This window comes from Nannobrachium achirus (assembly GCF_963921795.1).
Source record: "Nannobrachium achirus genome assembly, chromosome: 2".
In the NCBI taxonomy this organism is placed as follows: Eukaryota; Metazoa; Chordata; class Actinopteri; order Myctophiformes; family Myctophidae; genus Nannobrachium; species Nannobrachium achirus.
In genome coordinates, this window is record NC_137811.1 from 54886881 (window position 1) to 54909533 (window position 22653).

Here is a 22653-nt window from a genome sequence, read left to right on the forward strand (position 1 = left end):
ACTGCAGCTCACATAAAATGCCCTAACTCGGCCTAGGAGCGTCCGGGAGAGCCGGGGCCGGTACCTATTCGTCCACCTACGGTCGCTTATCTCCCGATTAGGGAGTCTTACTGGTATAACCTGTGATGTCACAGTGACAAGGGAACCATAGACTGCAAAAATGTGTACTGACACACAGACAGACAGACAGACAGACAGACAGACAGACGGAGACAAGTTGCGACATTTCTCATGGTAAACTGCGACCGAAGCAACTAGACTGATGTCACCGGGACAACGTCACGTGATCACATGACTACCAGACCGGAAATGAAAACAACCAAGAAGAAAAGTAGGGGAGAGTGTTTTTTGCAGGTCTTTCAGTCCGAGTGTATCAAAAAGGCGACTGGGTTAAGCACCGTTGGGCCTACCAGTTTAACATTCACCAGGTTAACGTTCACCAGCGTTGGAAGGTTAGCATTTCACCAGGTTAGCATTTCACCAGGTTAGCATTTCACCAGGTTAGCATTCACCAGGTTAGCATTCACCAGCGTTAGTTTTACTGAGGTTAGGTTTAGGTGTATCTCCGTCCCCCCGACTTTTGTCACCTCCGCACAGCCAATCACAGCCTTAACCCAGTTGCCTTTGAGACACTCTACTGAAAGACCTGCAAAAACACTCTCCCACCCAACACAGCTCACAGGAAGCTCTCTCTGTCCAAGCCCTCCGAGGACAACAGAAGGGTGACACATGGTCCAGAGAATCCTCCTCATCCAGACATACAGTATTTAGACTCCTCGAAAAGGTTTTGTGTAGTCGGGAGAGGACCCTGTTTCTGGGAGGTTGAAAGGAGTGATTGGGTTTCTATAGCAATAACATGCAGTGGAATCAGCAGGAAAGGTGACAGTGATGACTGATGAGTTTGTTTGGATACAATGACCTGGAGTCTGGAATGTGAGGATGGTATCCATATTAAAGATTACACTGTCTGTCTGTCTGTCACAGTAGGAAGACAACTGTCCTCTGTCCCTCTGGCTCCAACAGAGTAGGAGTGTATCTGGAGGACTACCGTATCCAGCTGACACTCTGTCCTTCTACAGTCTCATGTGACACACTGACACACCTTGACACCTACACCTTCCAGTCCACATTAACAAATGGATGTTAAGAGAACTGCTGAAGTCAATCTAAAATATGGAACAGTCACAAATATCTCTGCTGGTAACTGCTGTAGGGTGGTCAGATATGCAAAGCAGAACCTGTTGCAAAAGTCTCCCAGAAAGGTTTGGCTGACACCGACCGGTCTACTACAGTAGGCCGACATGTGTTTACACTAAAATCTGTTAGTTCACCTAATTTTGACATCAGAGTTCTGGTCAGTTTCTAATGAATATTAAGTAATGCCAATGGGGTGGGGGCCATTTGGCGTGGCCCAATCATTGAAAATAGATGAATCCACAAAACTAGCGTCATTTGTATTGTTGGCCTATTTCTACTAAATAGAGCGAGTTTTCGTTCTGATGAGCTGACTGCAAAGCACCTTGTTTTGGGGAAATACGTTGCAGCGGCGTAGTGATACTGGACACAAAAAATAGTACCATGTGTCAGAGGGGTCAAAGATTCAGCAAAACATGTACGTAAGTTGACCATGGATATTTAAATATTTTAATCAACTGTCTGTACATACTAATACACAGTGAAAGTAAGAATAGTGAAGTATAGTATATTTTTTACATTGGTTTTACATCTCAAACACAAAATAATAATAATAATGCAATTTTAATGGAGAATTATCAGTAGGCCTACATACTGTAAAGTCATTGCAGAAATGTAAGTCATGCTGGTCAGTGTTAACATTCAAGTGTAAGGCCGGGTTATGATGATATTTGTTACATATAGGCCATGTTCCTATATACAGCAAAGGCATACTCTAGTCTAGGCTGCCTGTCTGAAAAGTCGTTGAGATTGCCAAGTTTGTCAAGTTTGGAAATTGTAGCTTTTATGGTTTCTGACAACCAGATAACTGAGGAGCTTCTAAAAACTGCACCAACCCTACAAACAGATAATTTCTCCATTTTGCAACTGAGTGGACAGGACAACGGTTATGATGATGATGATGATGATGATGATATTGATACAAAAAAAAATACATCAAACTTATAGATCACTTTTCTAGATTCAAAAACAAATGGCTAGACTCAAAAACACAATGATGTCACTCAAGCAAAGTTGATAACGATTCTTTAGTGCACAACATATTCAGTGGGTGAGGAGGTGCAGAAATGGCCTTTATGACTGTCCTACGTTGCGAGCCTTCGTAGCTGAAGAGGTACGCAGATCATGCAAAGCTGGAGTGTGGTGTGGGGACCTGGAAGGCACCGGACCCCGCATGGGTCTTGCATCTGGTGAGCCTTTTGCGGAAGTGACCGCTCAGCAGGATGTAGATGAAGGGGTTGATGCTGCTCGTGGCATAGCTGAGGCAGATGGACAGGTAGTAGAAGGTGTGGTAGGCCAATGTGGGCCGGTGGACGGTCAGGTTGACCAGCTGCAGGGCGTGGTAAGGGCCGACGCTCACCAGGAACACCGCCACCAACACCAGCACCATCTTGGTGAGGCGGATGGCGTGCACGCGGGGCAGCTTATTGGTGCTGTAACTGGAGAGAGTTGTCTCTTGTGAACTCAGAAAGCACTGCTATGCTAAGTGTGACGGCTCAAAGGAAGCTTTCTTGGCATTTGGAGCGGGGACAAGCTCAACACAAACACATAAAAATCTGTGTAAAATTATGTTTATATATATATATATATATTTGGGCTGGGATGCGATTAAAATTGTTAATCTAATTCATTACAGGCTCTGTGATTAATTAATCGCAATTAATCGCATTTTAATCGCACATCGATATTTGACCTGAGAAGCATTTTTTTCAAGTAAAACACATTTTGTTGTACGAGTGAATCAACAAGTGAGTTTTTTAAATCTAAATTTCGCATCCACTGGGCCAAGCAAAGCACTCTGATCGGCTACTTCTGCCTTTGCGTTTGTTGTCTCTTCTTGGGTTGGTGCATCGCTATGATCGGTATGCCCGAAACTGAAGGTTCTGTGGTGCAAAAACTAAGTGCGATTAAAATGCGTAATTTTTTTTAATCGCGTTAATTTTCTGTAATTAATTAATCGCAATTAATCAGTTAAAGTCCCAGCCTTAATATATATATATATATATATATATATTAAGGCTTTTTAATCGCACTTAGTTTTTGCACCACAGAAATGTCAGTTTCGGGCATACCGATCATAGTGATGCACCAACCAAGAAGAGACAACAAATGCAAAGGGGAGAAGTAGCCATCAGAGCGCTTTGGTTGGCCCAGTGGATGAGAAATTTAGATTTAAAAAAACTCACTTGTTGATTCACTCGTACAACAAAATGTGTTTTACTTGAAAAAAAAATGCTTCTCAGGTCAAATATCGATGTGTGATTAAAATGCGATTAATTAATCACAGAGCCTGTAATTAATTAGATTAAAATTTTTAATCGCATCCCAGCCCTATGTTACAGTTAGTTTGGGGTAGGAGCGCTCGTTAAAATGGTGTTTTGAGACTGGAAGAAGAGAGATGATAAAGCTGTCCACAATCAAAACTGTCAGACTGAAAATGTTATCTTTTGCTTTTGGATAAGCTTTTTGTAGGGGATGGCACAATTAAAATTAAATACAAACTCTACATATTCCCCAGCACAAAAAAAGAAAGAAAAAAAATTGCCTTTTTGGTATTATAATAAAAATAAAATACTAATAACATCTTAAATTTGGGAAAAGTTAAGAATAGACATCCTCACTCCCTGGCCCTGCATACTGTACACCAAAGGTCAATGACCATGTGCAATTTCAGGCTATTGGTCAAACCACTATGGAGAAAAATGGATGATGGCAGTTTTGTTCATTTGTAATAGTAGGATAAATAAATAATATAAATAACCTTGTCTCATTTTATAAACTGGGTTCATGGCCGGTCAAGGTAACTACAGTGCATGAGGATAGTATAGCAACAGCAAAGATATGAGCTAATAGTCTCACCGCCGTGCCTGCTTGTTCCTCAGGTACATTCTCCAAGTATAGGACAGGATGAGGATGTAGCAGGTAAGGATGAGTGGCAGAGGCAGGAAGAAAGATGTGATAGTTTGATAGACTGTGTACCTGGAGAAAGAGACATGTGTGGCAGTTATTATTGGACTGACAGAAGACAGAAGAGAAGTACAGATATAATACAAAAAAAGGAGATACAGTACATTGTGAATAGTGTGCAAAGCACTTACAAATGTACAACATTACACGATACATGAACTGTACAACATGGAATTATGCAAAATACACATACTATAACTAGATTATGTATTCTATCAGCACATAATGTAGATACAGTAAAAGAAAATCCATTTGTTGTGTTGTGTTCCATGTGTTGTAAATTCATCAACTACAATCATACAATTTTAAGTATTCTATGTAGGCATCTATTATGGAACACATCAACTGCCTTGTTGTCTCCTTTGTTCATTTTCCATGGAAGATGATTGGACACATACTACGGCAGGACCACAACAACGACTGTAACGTAGCAATGACATGGGCACCAGAAAAGGGAAAAGAAGAAAAGGAAGACCAAGGACCAGCTGGAGGCGTACCATTGAGAAAGAAAGAAAAGAAGCAGGATGGAAATTATCTGAAGTGAGGACTGCAACAGCTGACCATGGAAAGTGGAAGTGCTCTGTGAAGGCCTTATGCCACAAGGAACGAAGTGGATAGGTAACAGGTAACAATCATACAATGTTTATTTATCAATCTGAAAATCAACTTGCAACATGCTGAACATAACAGCATTATTATTGTTTGCCTAAGTTAGGCTATCATTGTATTAGAATACATTTCAAAGCACAGATTGATTTGAAAAGTCAAGACAAAAATTGTTCCTGGAGAAAGACCAAAATTCAAATGAATGACACATTAATCATAGAATGATGTTCGGCTAAAATTTACAAGGGAGTTCAGCAACACTAGGCAGTATTCATAGAGGAAACCTAGTGTTATTCCTTCAGTCAGACAGAATACAGGATAAACAGCAATGGTCAAGTCATCACTGTGCTGTCAGAACACGTCAGCTATATCCATATATGGAGTCTGTGAGGTCAGACGTAGAGGTATTGACTAGCTCCATATGGAGATCTAGGTGATGATCCAGTCGTCTCCATGTATGGATATCCAGGGTTTGATGAGGTCAGTGTCGTGATCTTCATATATGGATATCCAGGTGATGATACTCAGCAGTCTTGATTTGCTAATTAAATCTGTCTCGGCCATATATGGAGCGTCCATATATGGCCATTGCCAAATATGGGCTTAATATTGATGACATCAGGGATCTCCATATATGATTGCCAGAACAGGCTGTCTTGGTCATATATGGAGCATGACAGTCAACAATATGATGTCAGAACAGGTCAGCTATAGACATTGAGGCGTTATGGACTGACTGACTCACTCACCCACTCACTGACGGACAGGATCTGCCGGTTTACATAGTAAACTACGACCTGCGGTCGCAATAATAAAATATCTGACTGTAATTTACAGTAGGCTATTATCTGAACGAATTTGGGTTGCACATGACATGGGCTCCTCTAAGTTTCACTAGCATCACCGTTGCGTCATGCCTCACCACAGAACAGCACTGGGAGACACCAGGTCTATGGTGCAGCTCTCCAGGCCATCAGGGAAGCGGATGACTTTGGAATGGATCCAGGAAGGTAAGACCAAGACCACGGAGATCACCCACACAAACAGGTTGATGCCAATGGTCTTGGACTTGGTCCTAAGAGCCACCAGACGGAAGGGATGTACCACTGCCAGATACCTGAGAGAGAGAGAGAGAGAGAGAGAGAGAGAGAGAGAGAGAGAGAGAGAGAGAGAGAGAGAGAGAGAGAGAGAGAGAGAGACATACATAACACTTCATGACAATTCACTTTGCTCTATGGGGTGGCTACAGTGGAGCAGATAAGGGGATTTATAGATACCTATTGTATGTGGCTGTTGGTTTGATTTGCCTTCAAATCCTTTCCTTCAAAATGATTTTCCTTGGAGGTACAGCGTTATACAGTACATTGGTACAGTAATGGACTGATGAAAACTTCTCCTGCATCTTATGTGCATCATTTTCTGCTGATACCCTTGAGAACAATACTCAAGTAAATTTGCATTGCAATTAAAAAAGAAAACAAAAAACAATGACATGCTATATGGTTGATAACCTCTCTAATAACATGAGCATGTCTGTCAGAAGAGTGATGTTCATGCCCACAACACTAGAGCCAGCATTGCACATACATTAATCTTATGCACTTATTATGCAGTTACATGGGATGCATCGCCTTAATTTATTATGCAGATTAGTTATATATCATGCACTTTACCTCCCGCTCATCTCTTCCCTTTTATGCTTTTGTTCTACTTAAATGCAATGATTGGTCTGTACAATCAAGAATTTCACCCATGTCACTTGATGTGACAATAAATATTAAGTCTGATGCCCAGGTTGCCCAGGTTCAAAACTAATATGGGTAAATACAACTTTAGACATGGCAGAGTGGCAAACTGGAATAGATACCCCTAACGATAAAGAGTTTTTAAGAGAATTATGTTTTAAGAAAAAGGCTTTCAGAAAAAAAAGCATAATACTAAAGCATGGCCACGTTATAGTTAATTTCTGCTCTTAACAGTTTTTACATTCTTTAAAGTGTTTTCTATTATTTTATGTACTACATAAAATACTATAAAACACTTTCATTGGTCCGAGACCAAGGACCAGTCTTTATTGTGTTTTTATCCTTGAGGAGCATTCTTTTTGAGAAGCATTATGTCCAATTGTCCATTGACTTCATTGGCAATCGGGATTAAATAAAAGTCTCAAGGTGTACGGCCTAACAATACCATGAGAACAAGAAAACAGCCAACACTCAATGAATGTCCTTTTCACATTGATTTATTATTATGCCTCAGCCAGACAGTACAAAGGACACGTTTCACTAAACAGTCTTCCTCAGAATTATGTGAGGACATTCATTGATCAACACTCAATGCAGTTTTCTTCTTCTCAGGAGAAGAGTGTCTATGCCATGTGTTTTCTGTTAACCCATCAAATCCTAACAGTTTTATTTTCTGAATGTTGCTATATAATTGTACTTTTTGTGTTTTTTCGTAAACGTCCTACATGATCATACTACAGCGTCACACAAAAGCATCAAAAGTTGCAGATCCACAAACAACCTGTAGCGAAGCTTTTGCAGTTACTTTTGATGCTTTCGAATTTGAATTCTGAAAAGAAACAGTTTTGACGCTTTCCCAGATTGAAGGTATTGAGGTATAACAACAAGTATCCTGAATGGGTTAAATATGAGCTGAAAGTTCTGAATCATGCTAGCTAGTCATGTGGGAAAACCAGAGTGAGCACTGATGGTTTATAGGAGCTGGAAACAGACAGACCTGTCCAGACTGACGGCTGTCATCACAGCAGCACAGGCCACCTGGTTACAGTTGTCCAGAGAGTTAATGATGGTACACAGAGTGCTGCCAAATACCCAGTGTCCGCCACGTGCCCACTGGTGGATGAGGAAGGGCATGACCGTCACATGAACCACATCGGCCACGGCCAGGTTACAGACGTACACATCTGGCACTGTCTTCTTTGTTGTCCTGGAAGGGATAATTCAATTAAATCAAATTCAATACAATCTTTATTTCAGACCCAGGGAGATCCATGTCCCAATTTAACAAACCAACACAATAAAAGAACAGAAATGACAGCAATGATGTAATTTACTGTCTCAGATTCCCTACAGACCTACACATAAAGCTGTACATAAGGTTATGTAGCACAGCAGAACAGGGGCAGAGCAGGTGGGATAAAGAACACACTGAATATCACAGCTTAATCATTAAATACACGTTTTAATAATAATAAGGGTAATAATAATAACTGGAAGAAGAAGGGGGGCAAGTGGTAATCCTTGGAAAGGAGATTAAACAAGAACACAAAGGTTCATGAGCATAGCAACAGATGTTATGGTGTTAGAAAAACACACAAAAAGACAAAAAAGTGCATTGTAGGGTAAGGTGTAAAATGTCAGTTTGTGTCAACCGCATGCACTAAGCAATGAGAAACAAATATATGCAATATGCACAGTAAGCCATAGAAACATAGAAGACTGAACTTGAGAAAAAGAACACCATGCAATTAACAAATGAGAATTTTAAATGGCTGAGCAGAGTTATGAGGGATTGTCGATATTAAAAAGGCATGCCTTATGTTGCTTAGAATGGCAGATTTCAAATAATAACATTCAGTAATCAAGACGGAGCCTGGAATCGAACCTGTGAACTTCTCTTTAATAAGCATCCACTCCGGTTAAATCAGCTTTGCCTTTTAAAAATAATAAAGCCCATTTATAATTCCTGCCGGGGAAACTAGGTTTCAGCTTTACACAACTGAGGTGGTCATATAGCACGCAGGAGAGCAATACATGAACACCTTGAGTAAGATTGGTTTCAGTGATATTTGGACTAAACCTCTACCATACAACAAAGTTTCATGAAAATTTGACTTTGCATGAATGTGTTAGGGGCAGAAGGATCTTTTTAATAAGACTGCAATATTCATTGGCTCTTAAAAACTTTATTTAACTTTTTAAAAATCCACTCAAATTGTAAAATGTTTTGTGCACATTGCAACTGTTTTTCATATAATTCAAAATGGTGGGAGATCTAAAGGTAAGGGCAGCATAGCTGAATGGTTAGGGAGCCCACCTGGGGAACCAGAGCCCCCGGTTGTCCCTGGTTCCAGGCCAGGGTAGCAATGTCGATGTGTGTCCCTGCGCAATTCTCTTAACCCTTAACCCTTTGTAAGCCACGGGGAGCCCCTTAATGTTAAAACCGTAGTATATCGCACATCCCAGCAAGGAGTCTCAGCCACGCCGTACTTTCCCGGACTTTGTCATTAAAACCGGAATAAATGATTTTGATCCGAAAATCGGCGATCGTCTAACCTTCCCTAGTCACCACTTGTGCATTGATAGCTCATGCACGGTCTGACATGAAGCAGAGGTGACGTCAGCTCCTTTCCTTCTCCAAGGCTACTCCCAGCCATCCGTTTGCTGTCTGTACACTAGTGCTCCTACTGTAGCCATGCTTGGGGCTATGCTAGCGAAAATTTTCAGTTCTGTTCTTGAGTCACACATGGATTATTTGCGGGGACATTTACGTGAACGGATCGCGCACGCGAAACGCACGGGGAGATCGATGATCGGCCAAAACCCCCATTCTATCCCAACGGAGATCGAGAAAATCACGGTGAGCTAATGACCTGGGGGAAAAGAAAAAGAAAAAACAACGGCGCTGTCCAAGAAGGAGGGGCGGCGGGCTCATGTTTATAAACATAATATTATGTCTCAGATCACAATACAATAATAGAAATTTCACGGCTAATCTACCAACCACCATTCTATTTCGGACGGCAAAGTGTTAATTGCTCATGCGCTCCTTGTGGGCAGCAAATCAGCTGGGTTGGGCTGAATGTTGGGAGGAAGTGGGTGTAACTATTATTAAAGGCCAGAGGTCAAAAGTCAAGAGTGTTAAAGTTGTTCTGCATGAGGAGATGCAAATGTATATTGAAGTTTCATGAAATATTGAAGTGTCATGGCTGTTTCATGGTTGCTCAAACGGCCAGGGCATGAGTTATACCTGTTCAAAGTTTGGATTTTCAATTGAGTGCTAATAGTGACACCCAGAGTTTTGTGTTTTCACTGTTTAGTATACAGTAGTAGAAAAGTGGCAGAAGAATAAGTAGTTTATAGGGGCTCCAGCCCTTCAGGCTTGGCGGCCAATAATAATAAATGAAGTGCGTCACGCCATCCCTCTCAGCTTCCCTGCCATCTAATTAAAAAAAGTTGCAACACTGAGGATCCCCAAGGGGTCACGGACCACCTGTTGAATAGATGGGAAAAAAGAGTCCTAGAGCCCTAGCTCATAGGAATTCCTTATGGTTAACCCTGACATCCCAGACCAGCGACAATCCAGACCCTTAAAAAGAAAAAGAAAAAAAAAACCTCACACCACTCTTTGATGGTACACATTTAATTGGTAAAGAATGTAAAGAATGCAATGCCTTCATTGCAGACTCCAGAGATCTTTACTTTGGCCACTGAATCATGGAAGAATCAGAACTTCAAAACCTCATTGGAATAAACGATTCAATACAATAAAGAAATACAAAAAATGTCTGCTAATATGCAAAAGATGATTTGGGGTCTTTTATAATCAAGTTCAGCTCAGTAAAGCTTACCTCAGGATTGTCACTATGACAAGAATGTTCCCAACGAGTCCTGTAGAGCAGAGAAATCCAATTAAAGCAGGTAGGATGGTTGTTTCCGTAAGAGAAACAAAATCAAAGTAGTCGTCAGAGGAATTTCTGTCATCACTCCAGGAAGAATTCGGAAAAAAAGAATGGTTTGAAGGTGATGCTAACGTCTCGTTCATGTTGCCAGGAGTAATCAGATCTTGCCTTTTAGTGATTCATTAAGATGACAAAAAAATATGAACTGGATCAAGGCACACACACACACACACGCAAAAACATCTTCTCCGGTCCTCATTACAAATACAAACATCCGACTGCATCAACTCCTGTAGAAAGTGTTGCACCTGCAGCAGTGAAGCTTAGGCTACTGGTGGCTCAAGCATCACTCACACACACACACACACACACACACGCAGACTCGCGCGCACACGCACACACACACATGCACATAACAGCCTGCTTCTGTACAGGCTGCACTTCCATTGAAATGAAGGCACTTATGTCATCTCCCGGCTCTTTTAATCACATACTGTAACTAAAACCCCTACAAATGCAAACGTCATCACTACAGCAGTCACTGATTTAGTAATATAACACAATGTAATTGTTATATTACACATTTAAACATATCAAAATACTGTAACTGTGTGTTTTTAAAATACTGTAACTGTGTGTTTTTAAAAGGGATGGTTCACCCCCTAAATTACTTATTTTCTATCGATTACTCACCCCATAGAGACATGAATTCATGGATATATATTTTTTTTTGGTTTGTCTTGTTGCATTCTTAAGCCAATCATTTGAGGAGACTCTGTGTGTCTCCATGGGGAACAAAGCAGCCTCTTTGTGTATCCATAGGGATACTGCTGGTTATTAAGTTATTGGCTTAGTAAATCGACAAAAACATAAAATATCCATGAATTCAAGTCTCCATTGGGTGAACTATCCCTTTAAATACACACCTGTTTACCACATGAGAGAGTAAACAATACAAAATGGACGTACATTAGAATATCGATGGCCAAAAGCAAAACCTCCTATCTGCAAATTTCATGATTTTTGGATTTCACTTGAAATGAAGACAACAGGCTATGCTTCACATGGTCAGTCTGTCTGCAAGATCGTTCTGCCCCTTATTTTGCCAAACATGTCATGTGACTAGAAATAGTAGATAGGTTTTAATGTTGAACCCACATTTTCTTTTTCATTTTCCCAACAAAGTGAATTTTTCAGATAGGAGGTTTTGCGTTTTGGCCATCGATATACATTGTGCTGTAAATGCTCATGTATGCACAAAGCACCATAAATGTACCCTCCCTTTGAGTGCGATGTTCTATGAATATAGAACATTGTCTTTCTTTTACATAACATTCCAGTATCTCTATAAATGGACTGCATTTATATAGCGCTTTTCTCCAAAGAGCTTTACAATGTACTTCACATTCACCCATTAATGGTGGAGGAAACCATGCAAGGCACCAACCTGCTCAGTGGGAGCAGTAGGACGTCGGTGTCTTGCTCAAGCAAGGACACTTTGGCACTCAGCCAGGAGGAGCCGGGAATCAAACCTGGAACCAACGAATTCCAAGAGGGCCGCTCTACCTCCTGAGCCACTGCCGCCTCTATGAAATATAATGGAACAAACCAATATTCGACACTGCATTAAATATTCAACTTTTTTGATTGCCATTGTAGATTCGATACTTTTACATAAAGTCAGACATTTCAAACCAGGTTCTGCTGTTTGCTGCACATCTCAGGTGAAACATATCACTTTTTTACTGAGAACAGTGCTATAAGTCCCTCTATTGCTCTCCAAATACGCACTGCATTACCTGTTATGTAATTTTCAAGAGATTGGTTGCTGTCATAAACCTGCTACCTGCAGCCTTCCCATGACCCTTATTGCCAATAACCCATGTCAACATCACGGCCATGGTCAACATCACTCATCCTCACTGCGGTCAGAGACAACACATGCTAATGGTGGAAAAAGTACTCACATTTAAGTTAAGTAAAAGTCTCAATACCACAATGAAGAAATACACTGTTACAAGTAAAAGTCCAGTATTCTATATTTTAGTACATAACTATTGATATAAAAAATGTATGTAAAGTACCAAAAGTAGAAAGTACTCATTATGCAGAATGTCTTATCTCAAGTTTTCAAATGTATGAAGAAATGGTACAAGCTCGAGCTTGTAGATCTGCTATTTTTGAAAAAGTCGTGAAAATGTGTGCAAATCTTTGAATATATGTATTTTCAAAGCGAACGTTTGTAACTCAAATTTTGCTTCTGGGTGGTCCCTGGAACTAGATATTTTGAAATGGGGGTCTGTGGCCAAATAAATATCATTTTGGGGGTCCTTCACATGAAAAGGTTTGAGCACCACTGACATAGTAGTCTCTCAAGAACAGACTACCTGAGCTCCAGTGAAGTGAAAAGGACCTTTTCTTTGACGATGGCTGGCCAGATTGCTGACATAGAAGGTTTTTTCCAAAAATCTTAGAAGGATTCAAAAGACACTTATAGAATCTGTTCAAAATTCTAATTTGCAAGATTTTAGAAGAAAATAGCAGATCTACAAGCTCGCAGCGCAGCACTGTGAGCTTGTATATCTGCTATTTTTTTATATTTAAAGCATAAAATATTGCGTCATAATGTGTTCAGGCCTAAATGGGCTAATATCTACACCCTGGCAAGTACTAAATGTTTTGAGTTGTTTGCCCAAAAGGCTTAAACCTTGTCTATTACAACAGGTATGGAGTGATGTCTCTGGCATTTTTAAACATTATTTTTCCATAATGTTCTATTTTGCGGTGACAGCTGATAAATAACATCAAGATAGCGACATTGTAATGAGAGGAACATTAGATGGCACCGCGCATACGTCACTATTTAATAGCTTCCGTGCACACTTCGGGTGCTATTTACTAAGACAGATCTATAGTATACCAAGTCATCATAGGAGCCTGTAATGGCCCCCTCGTATCACAGTACCTAACATATGTTCTGCAAACACATGCTCTATTGGATCCGAAGATTGAATCCCAGACCTTTATAACCTTACTACCAGTATGTACACAAGTTTACAGAATAGAGCAACGGGGGTTGAGTGCTAATAATTCAAGATGAACAAACACATGTAGGCGACTAAGAAAACACAATGTAAACATCAATTAAAACTTTTTATTTGACAATGTTTGATATTTGGATTTTAGCTGACACAATCATAACGATAACTCCCTTTTACAGAACAATTAAAAGGTAACCTGTGAATTTTCTCATGTCAATGTAAAATGAATTGTGCGTACAACAATATTGGTGCTACATTCTATAGCCACGATAAGCTACTCTTTTAATTTGCACTTATTATATTTAGCTTACCACTCTATTCTCTATTACGAAGGATGGTTGAAGGAACTTGGGCCCTAGAACTCCTGAAAAGGCCAAAAACTATTAAACAGATCAAAGATGTTACACAGTAAAATCTGTTAAATTAACACTCTAGGGGACGGCAGTGGCTCAGGAGGGCAGCTTGGGAATTGTAAGGTTCCCAGTTGGATCCCAGGCTCCCCATGGGTTACTGTCTAAGTCAGGGGTTCCCAAACACTTTTGTCTCAGGGCACCCCATAAATATTTATTTTAATCCAAGGCACCCCTACATTAAAATCTTTACTCCCAGCACCTTATATTTATAGCATATATCGTTGTTGTCGGTTGGAAACCTTGTATGTCCAAAACCGTTCGTTTTGTATTTATCATCTATAAAATGTACTAAACTAGTGAAAACAGCAGATCTACAAGCACACAACGCCGTGCTTGCAGATCGGCTGTTTTCACTCGTTTTGTGCGACAGTCTTGTATGATGAAGCAGGGCTTTGCTTTACCAAAAGACGTACACATTTGAAACTTGGAGATACGAGGTTTCTGTCCAACAGTGACGATATTTTAGTGATTGTGTTGCGAGGAAAACATTGAGATAATAGACATTTTGGTTAGAACTGACTGAAAATAACTTTGTATATTTATTCAAGTGTCCAAATAAATTCCAAATATTATCAAATTATCTCGCGGCACCCCTGGACTGCCGTCACGGCACCCCAGTGTGCCCCGTCACCCACTTTGAAAACCCCTGGTCTAAGTGTCCTTGAGCAAGACACATTACTTCCAATGAGCAGGTAGGCGCCTTGTATGGTTTGTTTCCTCCACTGTCATTGTGTGAATGTGTGCACGTTATAAAGCTCTTTGGATAAAGGCGCTATATAAATGCACCATTTACTGCACCATTTTACATTTCGATTTTACTGTGTAACACTAGTCCAGTTTCTTGCTGTATAGCATCAAAATGTGTCACCACAGCTAATTTCACAGCAACATATCGACGAGAAAATTCTACACGTGGCCTCTTAGAAACATTGACATCGCTGCGGGTGATGATATTGCACTTCAGTAGTTGCATGGTTCTCTCTTTTCCTGGTGGCCTCCCTGGGCGTCTGTCTCTTTGTGCACTTGACCTACAGTTTGCAACTCTGGATGGTCATGGTGTCTGCTGGCCAGCGATAAGCGTCCACTGCAAACTCATCATAGTCTGTGCTGTAGACGAGGGAGCGGACAAATGCCTCCTTGTCAGCCGGCTCCGGTTGAAGGGTCGCAATGTTGTGTTCGTAGGCGTACTCGACGATCTACGAGCAAAACACAGTTTTACAAAGGAGTTTTTTTGTTGTTGATATAAACATTGTGTTATAGCAAGTTGCCAAAGAGTGCAGGGATTTAGTAAAGTAACTAAAGTTTTAAAACCACCGCGCTCCATCCACAACCCATCTGATGCGTCATCCTAAACTGTTGAACATTCAATAATACAGCACAAAAAGGGTTATTATGTCTAGAATGAAATCCTTTGCCTTGGTTTTAATGTTCCATTAAAACATTTGATTAATGTGAAAAAGGTTGGCTAGCCAAAGGCGTTTTGTGTGATCTAATGCATAATGGAACATTGAAACCAAGGCACAGGTTTCATTCTGCCCTTTTGTATCTTCTTATTATTCAGGATGTACAAAAATCTATTCGATTAACGCACTCTTTAATAATTTCCATTCTGTGGGAAAGACACACGAAGCACCGGCAGAACGGTACAAATGCTATGCTCACCTTGACGGCCAGTGTCAAGGACACATCCCTGATGGTGTTGAGAGGAGGGTACAATCTTCCCTCTGCCAGGTCCTTCTCCGTCACCAAGTCAGCAATGGCCTGATGACACAACAAGCCCAAAGCTCAGGACATGCAGCATCTTATATATACATTCCTCTAAGAGCCGCATCCCACTTCCAAGCCCATTCACGCCCACTTCACATCCACCTCAACTCATAGCTAGATCAGATGTAGATCAGATGTATGTCGGTAGAACTCACGGAATACCGCCCTAACTCTATCATTGGCCCCCCGTTGCCATGGTGACCGGTGACCGCCGTCCATTGGCTCGTATTCCCAGCTATGGGACCGGCGGATCCAATTTCAACCGAGGGGGGCGTAGCCAGAACACACACACACACACACACACACACACACACACACACACACACACACAAAATAGCTAATAGTTAGCTCACAACTTTCCACTTTTCTCTTTCACCTCAATCGCAGTAACATCCGTATACACCACGTCATCGCATCACCATTTTTTTTTACAAAACATTTTTTTTTTCATTTTTTTTTCAAAAAAAATGTTTTTCTCAAAAAAAAAATTCTCAAAAATGTTTTTTTTCTCAAAAAACTTTTTTTTTCTCAAAAAACTTTTTTTTTCTCAAAAAACTTTTTTTTTCTCAAAAAACTTTTTTTTTCTCAAAAAACTATTTTTTCTCAAAAAACTATTTTTTCTCAAAAAACTATTTTTTCTCAAAAAAAACATATTTGGCCATTACACACACCACACTGCCGCAACATGGCGGTGAGGGCTGACGCAGCGGCCTGAACTCTAGACTTTTGCGGCCCGAAGGGCCGCAAACTTCTAGTACAGTACATAGTACCAAGCACAGTCGCGCAATCATGTGTGTGCATGGACATGAATACTGTTCTGACTATGTCTCTGACTATATCGATGGCCAAAATGCAAAACCACCTATCTGCAAATGTCATGATTTTTGGATTTCACTTGAAATGAGGACAACAGTCTATGCTACACATGGTCAGTCTGTCTGCAAGATCGTTCTGCCCCTCATTTTGCCAAAAAATGTCATGTAATAGTACATAGGTTTTAATGTTGAACACACATTTTCTTTTTCATTTTCCCAACAAAGTGAATTTTTCAGATAGGAGGTTTTGCGTTTTTGGACATCGATATGCAAATCGGTCTGTGTGGCTCCCCAGAGATGATTGGTGGGGTAACTTCAGCTCAATCTCAATCACTAATGACAACTAATACTTCCCCATTATGCCGAAGCTTTAAAGTGGGAGTGGGATGATGCAATGTGCATGTATGTGTGCACGTGCGAGTTCAACACACAAGTCACGTGATGGAAAACATTTTTTAAATGTAATTATATTTCTTATTATTTGGTTACATTGTTAATTTGTTGTTTTTATTTGAGTTTCAATGAATTTATTTTCCTTTTAGTTATAATTGAAGTGTTAACCTCAACACATCTTGACGCTGTGCGTGCACGCATGTGCATGTGCATGTGCATGTGGAATGGCGATCCACTAGGTTCCATCGTCATCTTGTTCTGGCCTTGGTTTAGCTTCACAGTATGTACTGCTTTGTACCTTGAAAGCCTTGTCTTTAAAAACCACTTAGTCTTCTCCTCTAATCGCAATAAAGATTTTCATGCATGCCGCTTTATGTCTGACGTGCCTTTCTTCTGCCTCTTCTGTGTTCAGCACATCTGTTCCTTAACATGTTAAGTCTTCTTATTAGGTAGTAATGCATGGTCTGAATGTCAGATTGATTATGTCAAATGAGTGGGTGTTAGGCATGTTTACATGCTTATAAGTGCTTTCGAACTAACCACCGTCTTCAACAAGAGCCCACGAGACAAAAAGTACATTGGTCTCGTGCGTCTGTTTCGGTGGCGGGTACCCACTTCCCTGAGAAGCAGCGCTATGCATAAGTCTTATGATGTCTAACTGTTCAGTACCCCAACCTGTCTTTATGATGTGGTATGACCTATGATGATGTATTGTACAGTACTGTTAGGCCAGTAGTTTTCAAACAAGGGACAATTCATATCTGTGAATACAGATATATAACACGTGTTATCACTTTTATCACTCGTTGAACAATTATTTATATTTACTAATGCAATTTTTAAATTATTTTAATGATAATGAATGATTAAATGAGTTTAATGATATACTATATATTTCTTTTTTTTCTTGAGCGTATAGATTTGTCTGTGTGGTTGTGTGTTGTGTGGTTTTCACAAAATCCCTAGGCTACCTGTAGATCTACATTGTACGTTGTACTGTGATACTTCAAATGCACCATGCTTGGACTGTGTGTGTGTGTGTGTGTGTGTGTGTGTGTGTGTGTGTGTGTGTGTGTGTGTGTGTGTGTGTGTGTGTGTGTGTGTGTGTGTACACGTGTGTGTACGTGCGTGTGTGTGTGCGTATGCATGCTTGAAAGAGCACAAGAAAGAAAAATAAAGACTTACACTCCACAAGGCTAACAGCATTGCAATTGTTAAACCTGAATCAAAGTGATTCTGCAAGGCCCAGAAGTCATTCATTTGTCTCTGGTAAGGTAAGGTCACATCTCAGGGGGAGGTCAATCTTACAGCAGTGTGAGATTAATGTGGGCGAGCCTCACATTCAATCAAATCACACAGTTCACACATGAAAAGGCAAGATTAAAGGCTTGTTTCAATCGATGCCCCGCAGTCACTAGGCTCACGGGCTAGTGTGTGACGTTGTGTAGATGGAATGAAGTTGTGAAAGAAGAAGTAGTGATGAAGAATGAAGTAAAAACAAAGGGCAAAGAGACAGTTCAGCTGAGGTGAGGAAAGCACAAAGCAATGTTTCTGAGTTACGGAAGAGAGAGAGATACCAGTGCTGGAAAAAGTACTACAATGTCTTACTTACTAAAGTTATCAATACTGCAATGTAGAAATACTCTGTTACAATAAAAGTCCAGAAATGTACTTTACAAAAGTAGAAAGTACTCATTGCATTGTGAGCTTGTAGATCGGCTATTTTGAAATGGCCGAAATGTACATAGGGCTGAAGTGGTCAATGTGTATTTTGTAATAATAATCAAAATATACAAAGTAACTAATAACCAACACTTTGACATCCGTAGTTTTGCCATAACTAATGTAGATAACTGCCAAGGCTTTTTCCTATTGTATTTACCAGACTTTCGGGGACTCCATGTGCACAGCATGTGTCCATTGTGTGCGCAGACGTCTTTTCTTTCACGCGGAGAAGAAAAAATGCAACTGCGATGATCTGTGCGTAAGTTATGGTCCATAGAAAAGGGTCAGTTTTGACCAAACGCACGGGAAAAGAAGACGAGATATGTCAATTTTTCTGCAGTCATGATGAATACATATCAATGGACGGCCGGATGTCCTGACTACATTATTTTGCAAGGCATCATGGGAAACTGAGTATTTTCCCTTCCCTAGAAAGATCATATCAATAGCCAGCGTGGAAGTGCCCTGGCTATTGGTTACCACGGTAACCAGTTAACAGGCCGCAGAACTACGCAGGGGGAATCGTTAAAACGTCTGGGAACGTGTTAGGCACTCAATGTAACTAAAGTTTTCAAATAATTGTAGTGGAGTAAAAGTACAATATTTGCCTTGGCTCTGAGATGTAGTGGAGTAGAAGTAAAAGTACTGAACATTGGAATGGAAATACTCCAGTAAAGTCAAAATACCAATTGTACTTACATTAAAGTACAGTACTTGAGTTAATGTACTTAGTTACTTTGCACCTCTGAGAGATACACACAATGCATGTGGAGATATGGTTGGGTTTAGAGCTAAGTTTGACTTAGCTCTAAGTTTGACAAATGATACAAATATAAGATACATGGGAAAGGAGTGAGGCAGGGTGAAATAAGGTTCACAGAAGAGAGCAGTGAAAACAAGAGTTTTGTTCCCTATTTCACAGCCCAAATAAAGAGGTATTTACCAGAAGCAAGAATAGTATAAGAATATAATAAATCCCTCATCTTATTTATTTGGCATTGTTAAAGCCTTTGACCAAAAATTCTGCCTTTTCCTACATTTTGTAGTTTTTTTGTACTGTTTCCAGCCTGGCAACTCTGAGCACCTCAGAGTTGGGGTTTCCCCCACTACTTCTATATGACCTATTCATGACGAAGCCTTGAAATGTGTTGCTTTTTGTGATTAATTGTCTGTTAAGTTCAGTGAATTCATCCATTTATTTAGCTTTCAATTATACTTTAGTGAGTACAACACCACAACACATATGTACAGTACCTCTGCTGTGGTAAGGAAGATGTCGTCACTGATGTGGCGTATGGAGCAGGCGGTGACCCCGAGGCCCACGCCTGGGAACACATAGGCATTGTTCCCCTGACCAGGGTAGAACTTCCTCCCATCTGGAAGGGTCACTGGGTCAAATGGACTGCCACTGGCAAAGATGCCCCGTCCCTACGGCATTATGTATAATGTTATGAGTAACAAAGGGCTTGTAAAAGTTGAGTGATATACTGTATATTATTACAGTTACTGTCAAGTGATATTACTTTAAGAAAATATCAGAATAGTCTGGCATTTGCTATTCTATTTAGACATTAATTATATTTATTCCCCACATTTACAGTATATCGATTACCCTTTTAAAGATTTGTTTTTTGGGGCTTTTATGCCTTTATTGGACAGGACAGTAGACTGACAGGAAATGGGGGAGAGACGGGGAGCGACATGCGGAAAAGGTCGTCCGGATCGGGAATCGAACCGGCGACGCCAGCAGGCATCAATGCCTATGTGGCAATGCCTATGTGGTATGCGCCTATGTGGTATGCGCCCCATATTGATTACCCTTTAACACATGAACTCTACCCTACTACTGTAATTTGGGCATGTCATAATAAGCAAAGTTACCATCTAGGTTTCGTATCAATCCAGCAATAAGCAAAGTTACCATCTAGGTTTCGTATCAATCCAGAAAACCTTCATGAACATTTTACTTTTAGACCACACCTTTTATTTTATTGGCTTATACAGTATCCTTAGAACAAGGTTCTTATTTAAAAGAACTTGGTCCATACAATATTTTTATGTAGTTTGGTGCTCATAGGAAAATAATGTGGAAGGGGTTGCTAAAAATGTGTTTTAGCAAAGTTGTACTGCATACACGTATGCCTAATATGCATTTAAGTCAATCACTTTGAGACATTTCTCTAAATAGGGTTGAGAAATATTTGAGATAAACTGAACTTAATGATAGTGCGATTAATTCTGGTCATCCATACAATAATAAATGCCACTAGGGAAACGTCCCATTGTTATGAACAAATATTATAGTACAGTTGAATTTATTTACGCTAAACGTGAACCAGCTATTATGTTTTTAATCGTATTTAAATAAAACTCACAGCTAAAACATCTGACTAACTGAGAGCACACGCAATGCATAAGACAAATGGACAGAAGGCTGTTCAGATGGAGTACCTCTGTGATTGTATAACACTGTTCAGCTGTGCATTCAGCTTTGCTTGTTGGGTTGCTGAGGGCAAAGATGATTGGCCTTTCATTAAAGGAGGCCATGTCCCTGATTATCTCCTCTGTGAAGGCTCCGGGAATGGCCGCCACACCTGCAAAATAGAACCAATATAAGAAAGGGATTCTACCGGCACGCCTCAGCCTAATATGGCTAGCCTGGTGCGTCCCAGGAGCAGGAACAGCAGTAGTTGTAGAAGAGAATTGACACTGGAGCAGCTCAGAGAATTAAAGTTTTTTTTTTTAATGAATGTGCTGGTACAAGAGGGAGTGACTGACGTTTCAATGCTACTGCATCTTCCTGAAACGTCAGTCAGTCCTTCTTGTACCAAATGTACCAGCACCTTAAAAAGGCTTAAAACCTTTTTACATCACTGTCCGAGCTGCTCCAGTGTCAGTTCTCTTCTACAACATAGAACCAATATACATTCAGTTCAAGGGTGCCTCAACCGATGAACATGCATATGGAAATAGTCTGAAATTAGCTTTCTGAGAATAAAAATGCTTGTTTTCACCTATGATGGCTGTGGGTTTCAGTTCCCGCACCACATCTTCTAGCCTCCTCATCTGCGGATGCTCGTGGGCAAATCTCTCCTTCTCGTGAGTCAGGTGGTCTCGTCCCTAATAGTAGGGGGAGAGCAGAAGAGGGGAAGATGGACATGAAGGTGAAACGAGAAGGAGAGGAAGGGAGGGGAGAAAGAGGAGTCCTGTTTGAGGGAGGCAAGATGTCCTGATGGAAGCTAAATGGACTTCCACAAGGACAAATAAAGTATCTACATATCTATCTATCCATCCATCCATCAATCCATCCATCCATCCATTGATGTTCAGCTTGACAGAACCTGTCAAACCTCAGTCAAATGCAAAGCAACCTTGTACTTTAGACAATCAGAGTGACTTCCTATACACTCCATTCAACCAATACACAGGCAGCTTGTGTATCTGAACTACAATGCCACTGTCAGTACATTGGGGCCCTCGTATGGTCTTTGTAGGTGTGCAAAAGTCAGCTTTTTACAGCTGACAATTTACAACACAACATTTACAACGAGCACAGTTGTGTTTATGCAATCTCACCTCTAAAATGACACTAAAATGAAGCAAGAAAGACCTTTGCAGGATTCTATTCATACTACTTTATATTATATAGTATAGAACTTTTTTTTTTACACAGAGCTTTTGAGACAGAAGGTCGCCGTTTACCATGAGAAATGTCACAGCTTGTCTCCGTCTGTCTGTCTGTCTGTGTGTACACATTTTTACAGTCTATGGGTTGGTTCCCTTGTCACTGTGACAACCCAGGTGATATCACAGGTGACATCACCTATGTAAAAGTCCAAATATGGGTATTCCCCATAATCCCTTTTAAGGCCATAATATATGAAGATCCCTGATGTCATCGATATAAATCTCTGGCCAGATGGGCCAAGACATGGCCCATATCTGTATGGCTGGTTCAGAGAGGGATCTCCATGTATGGGCATAAAATATATTGTATGTATATGGATACATATCCATCTATAAATTAGGGAAATCAATGTCTGCGTGTCTGCATCTGCGTCTGCACTGATGTCATCCAATGGGAA

General features: G+C 40.4%; 2 protein-coding genes across 2 annotated transcripts in view; both read right to left on the reverse strand.

The window, feature by feature from the left end:
• Nucleotides 1-1714: 1714 nt before the first annotated feature.
• mchr2 (melanin concentrating hormone receptor 2) lies at nt 1715-12315 on the reverse strand (the record flags this gene model as incomplete). The annotated part of the gene is made up of 6 exons (XM_080753527.1): nt 1715-2633; nt 4054-4173; nt 5690-5884; nt 7510-7719; nt 10364-10403; nt 12261-12315. The coding sequence occupies 6 exons, from the start codon at nt 12313-12315 to the stop codon at nt 2318-2320; spliced, it is 936 nt and encodes a 311-aa protein (XP_080609653.1). The 3' UTR covers nt 1715-2317.
• Nucleotides 12316-13553: 1238 nt separating this feature from the next.
• The window catches only part of me1 (malic enzyme 1, NADP(+)-dependent, cytosolic), a 145023-nt gene continuing 135923 nt past the window's right edge, over nt 13554-22653 (reverse strand). Inside the window, exons 10-14 of the mRNA XM_080720338.1 lie at nt 21583-21688; nt 21020-21162; nt 19823-19996; nt 15531-15629; nt 13554-15064 (exon numbers count right to left, since the gene is read on the reverse strand). Coding sequence (XP_080576464.1) covers nt 14897-15064; nt 15531-15629; nt 19823-19996; nt 21020-21162; nt 21583-21688 — 690 coding nt within the window. The 3' untranslated portion in view covers nt 13554-14896. The remainder of the gene's footprint in view (nt 15065-15530; nt 15630-19822; nt 19997-21019; nt 21163-21582; nt 21689-22653) is intronic.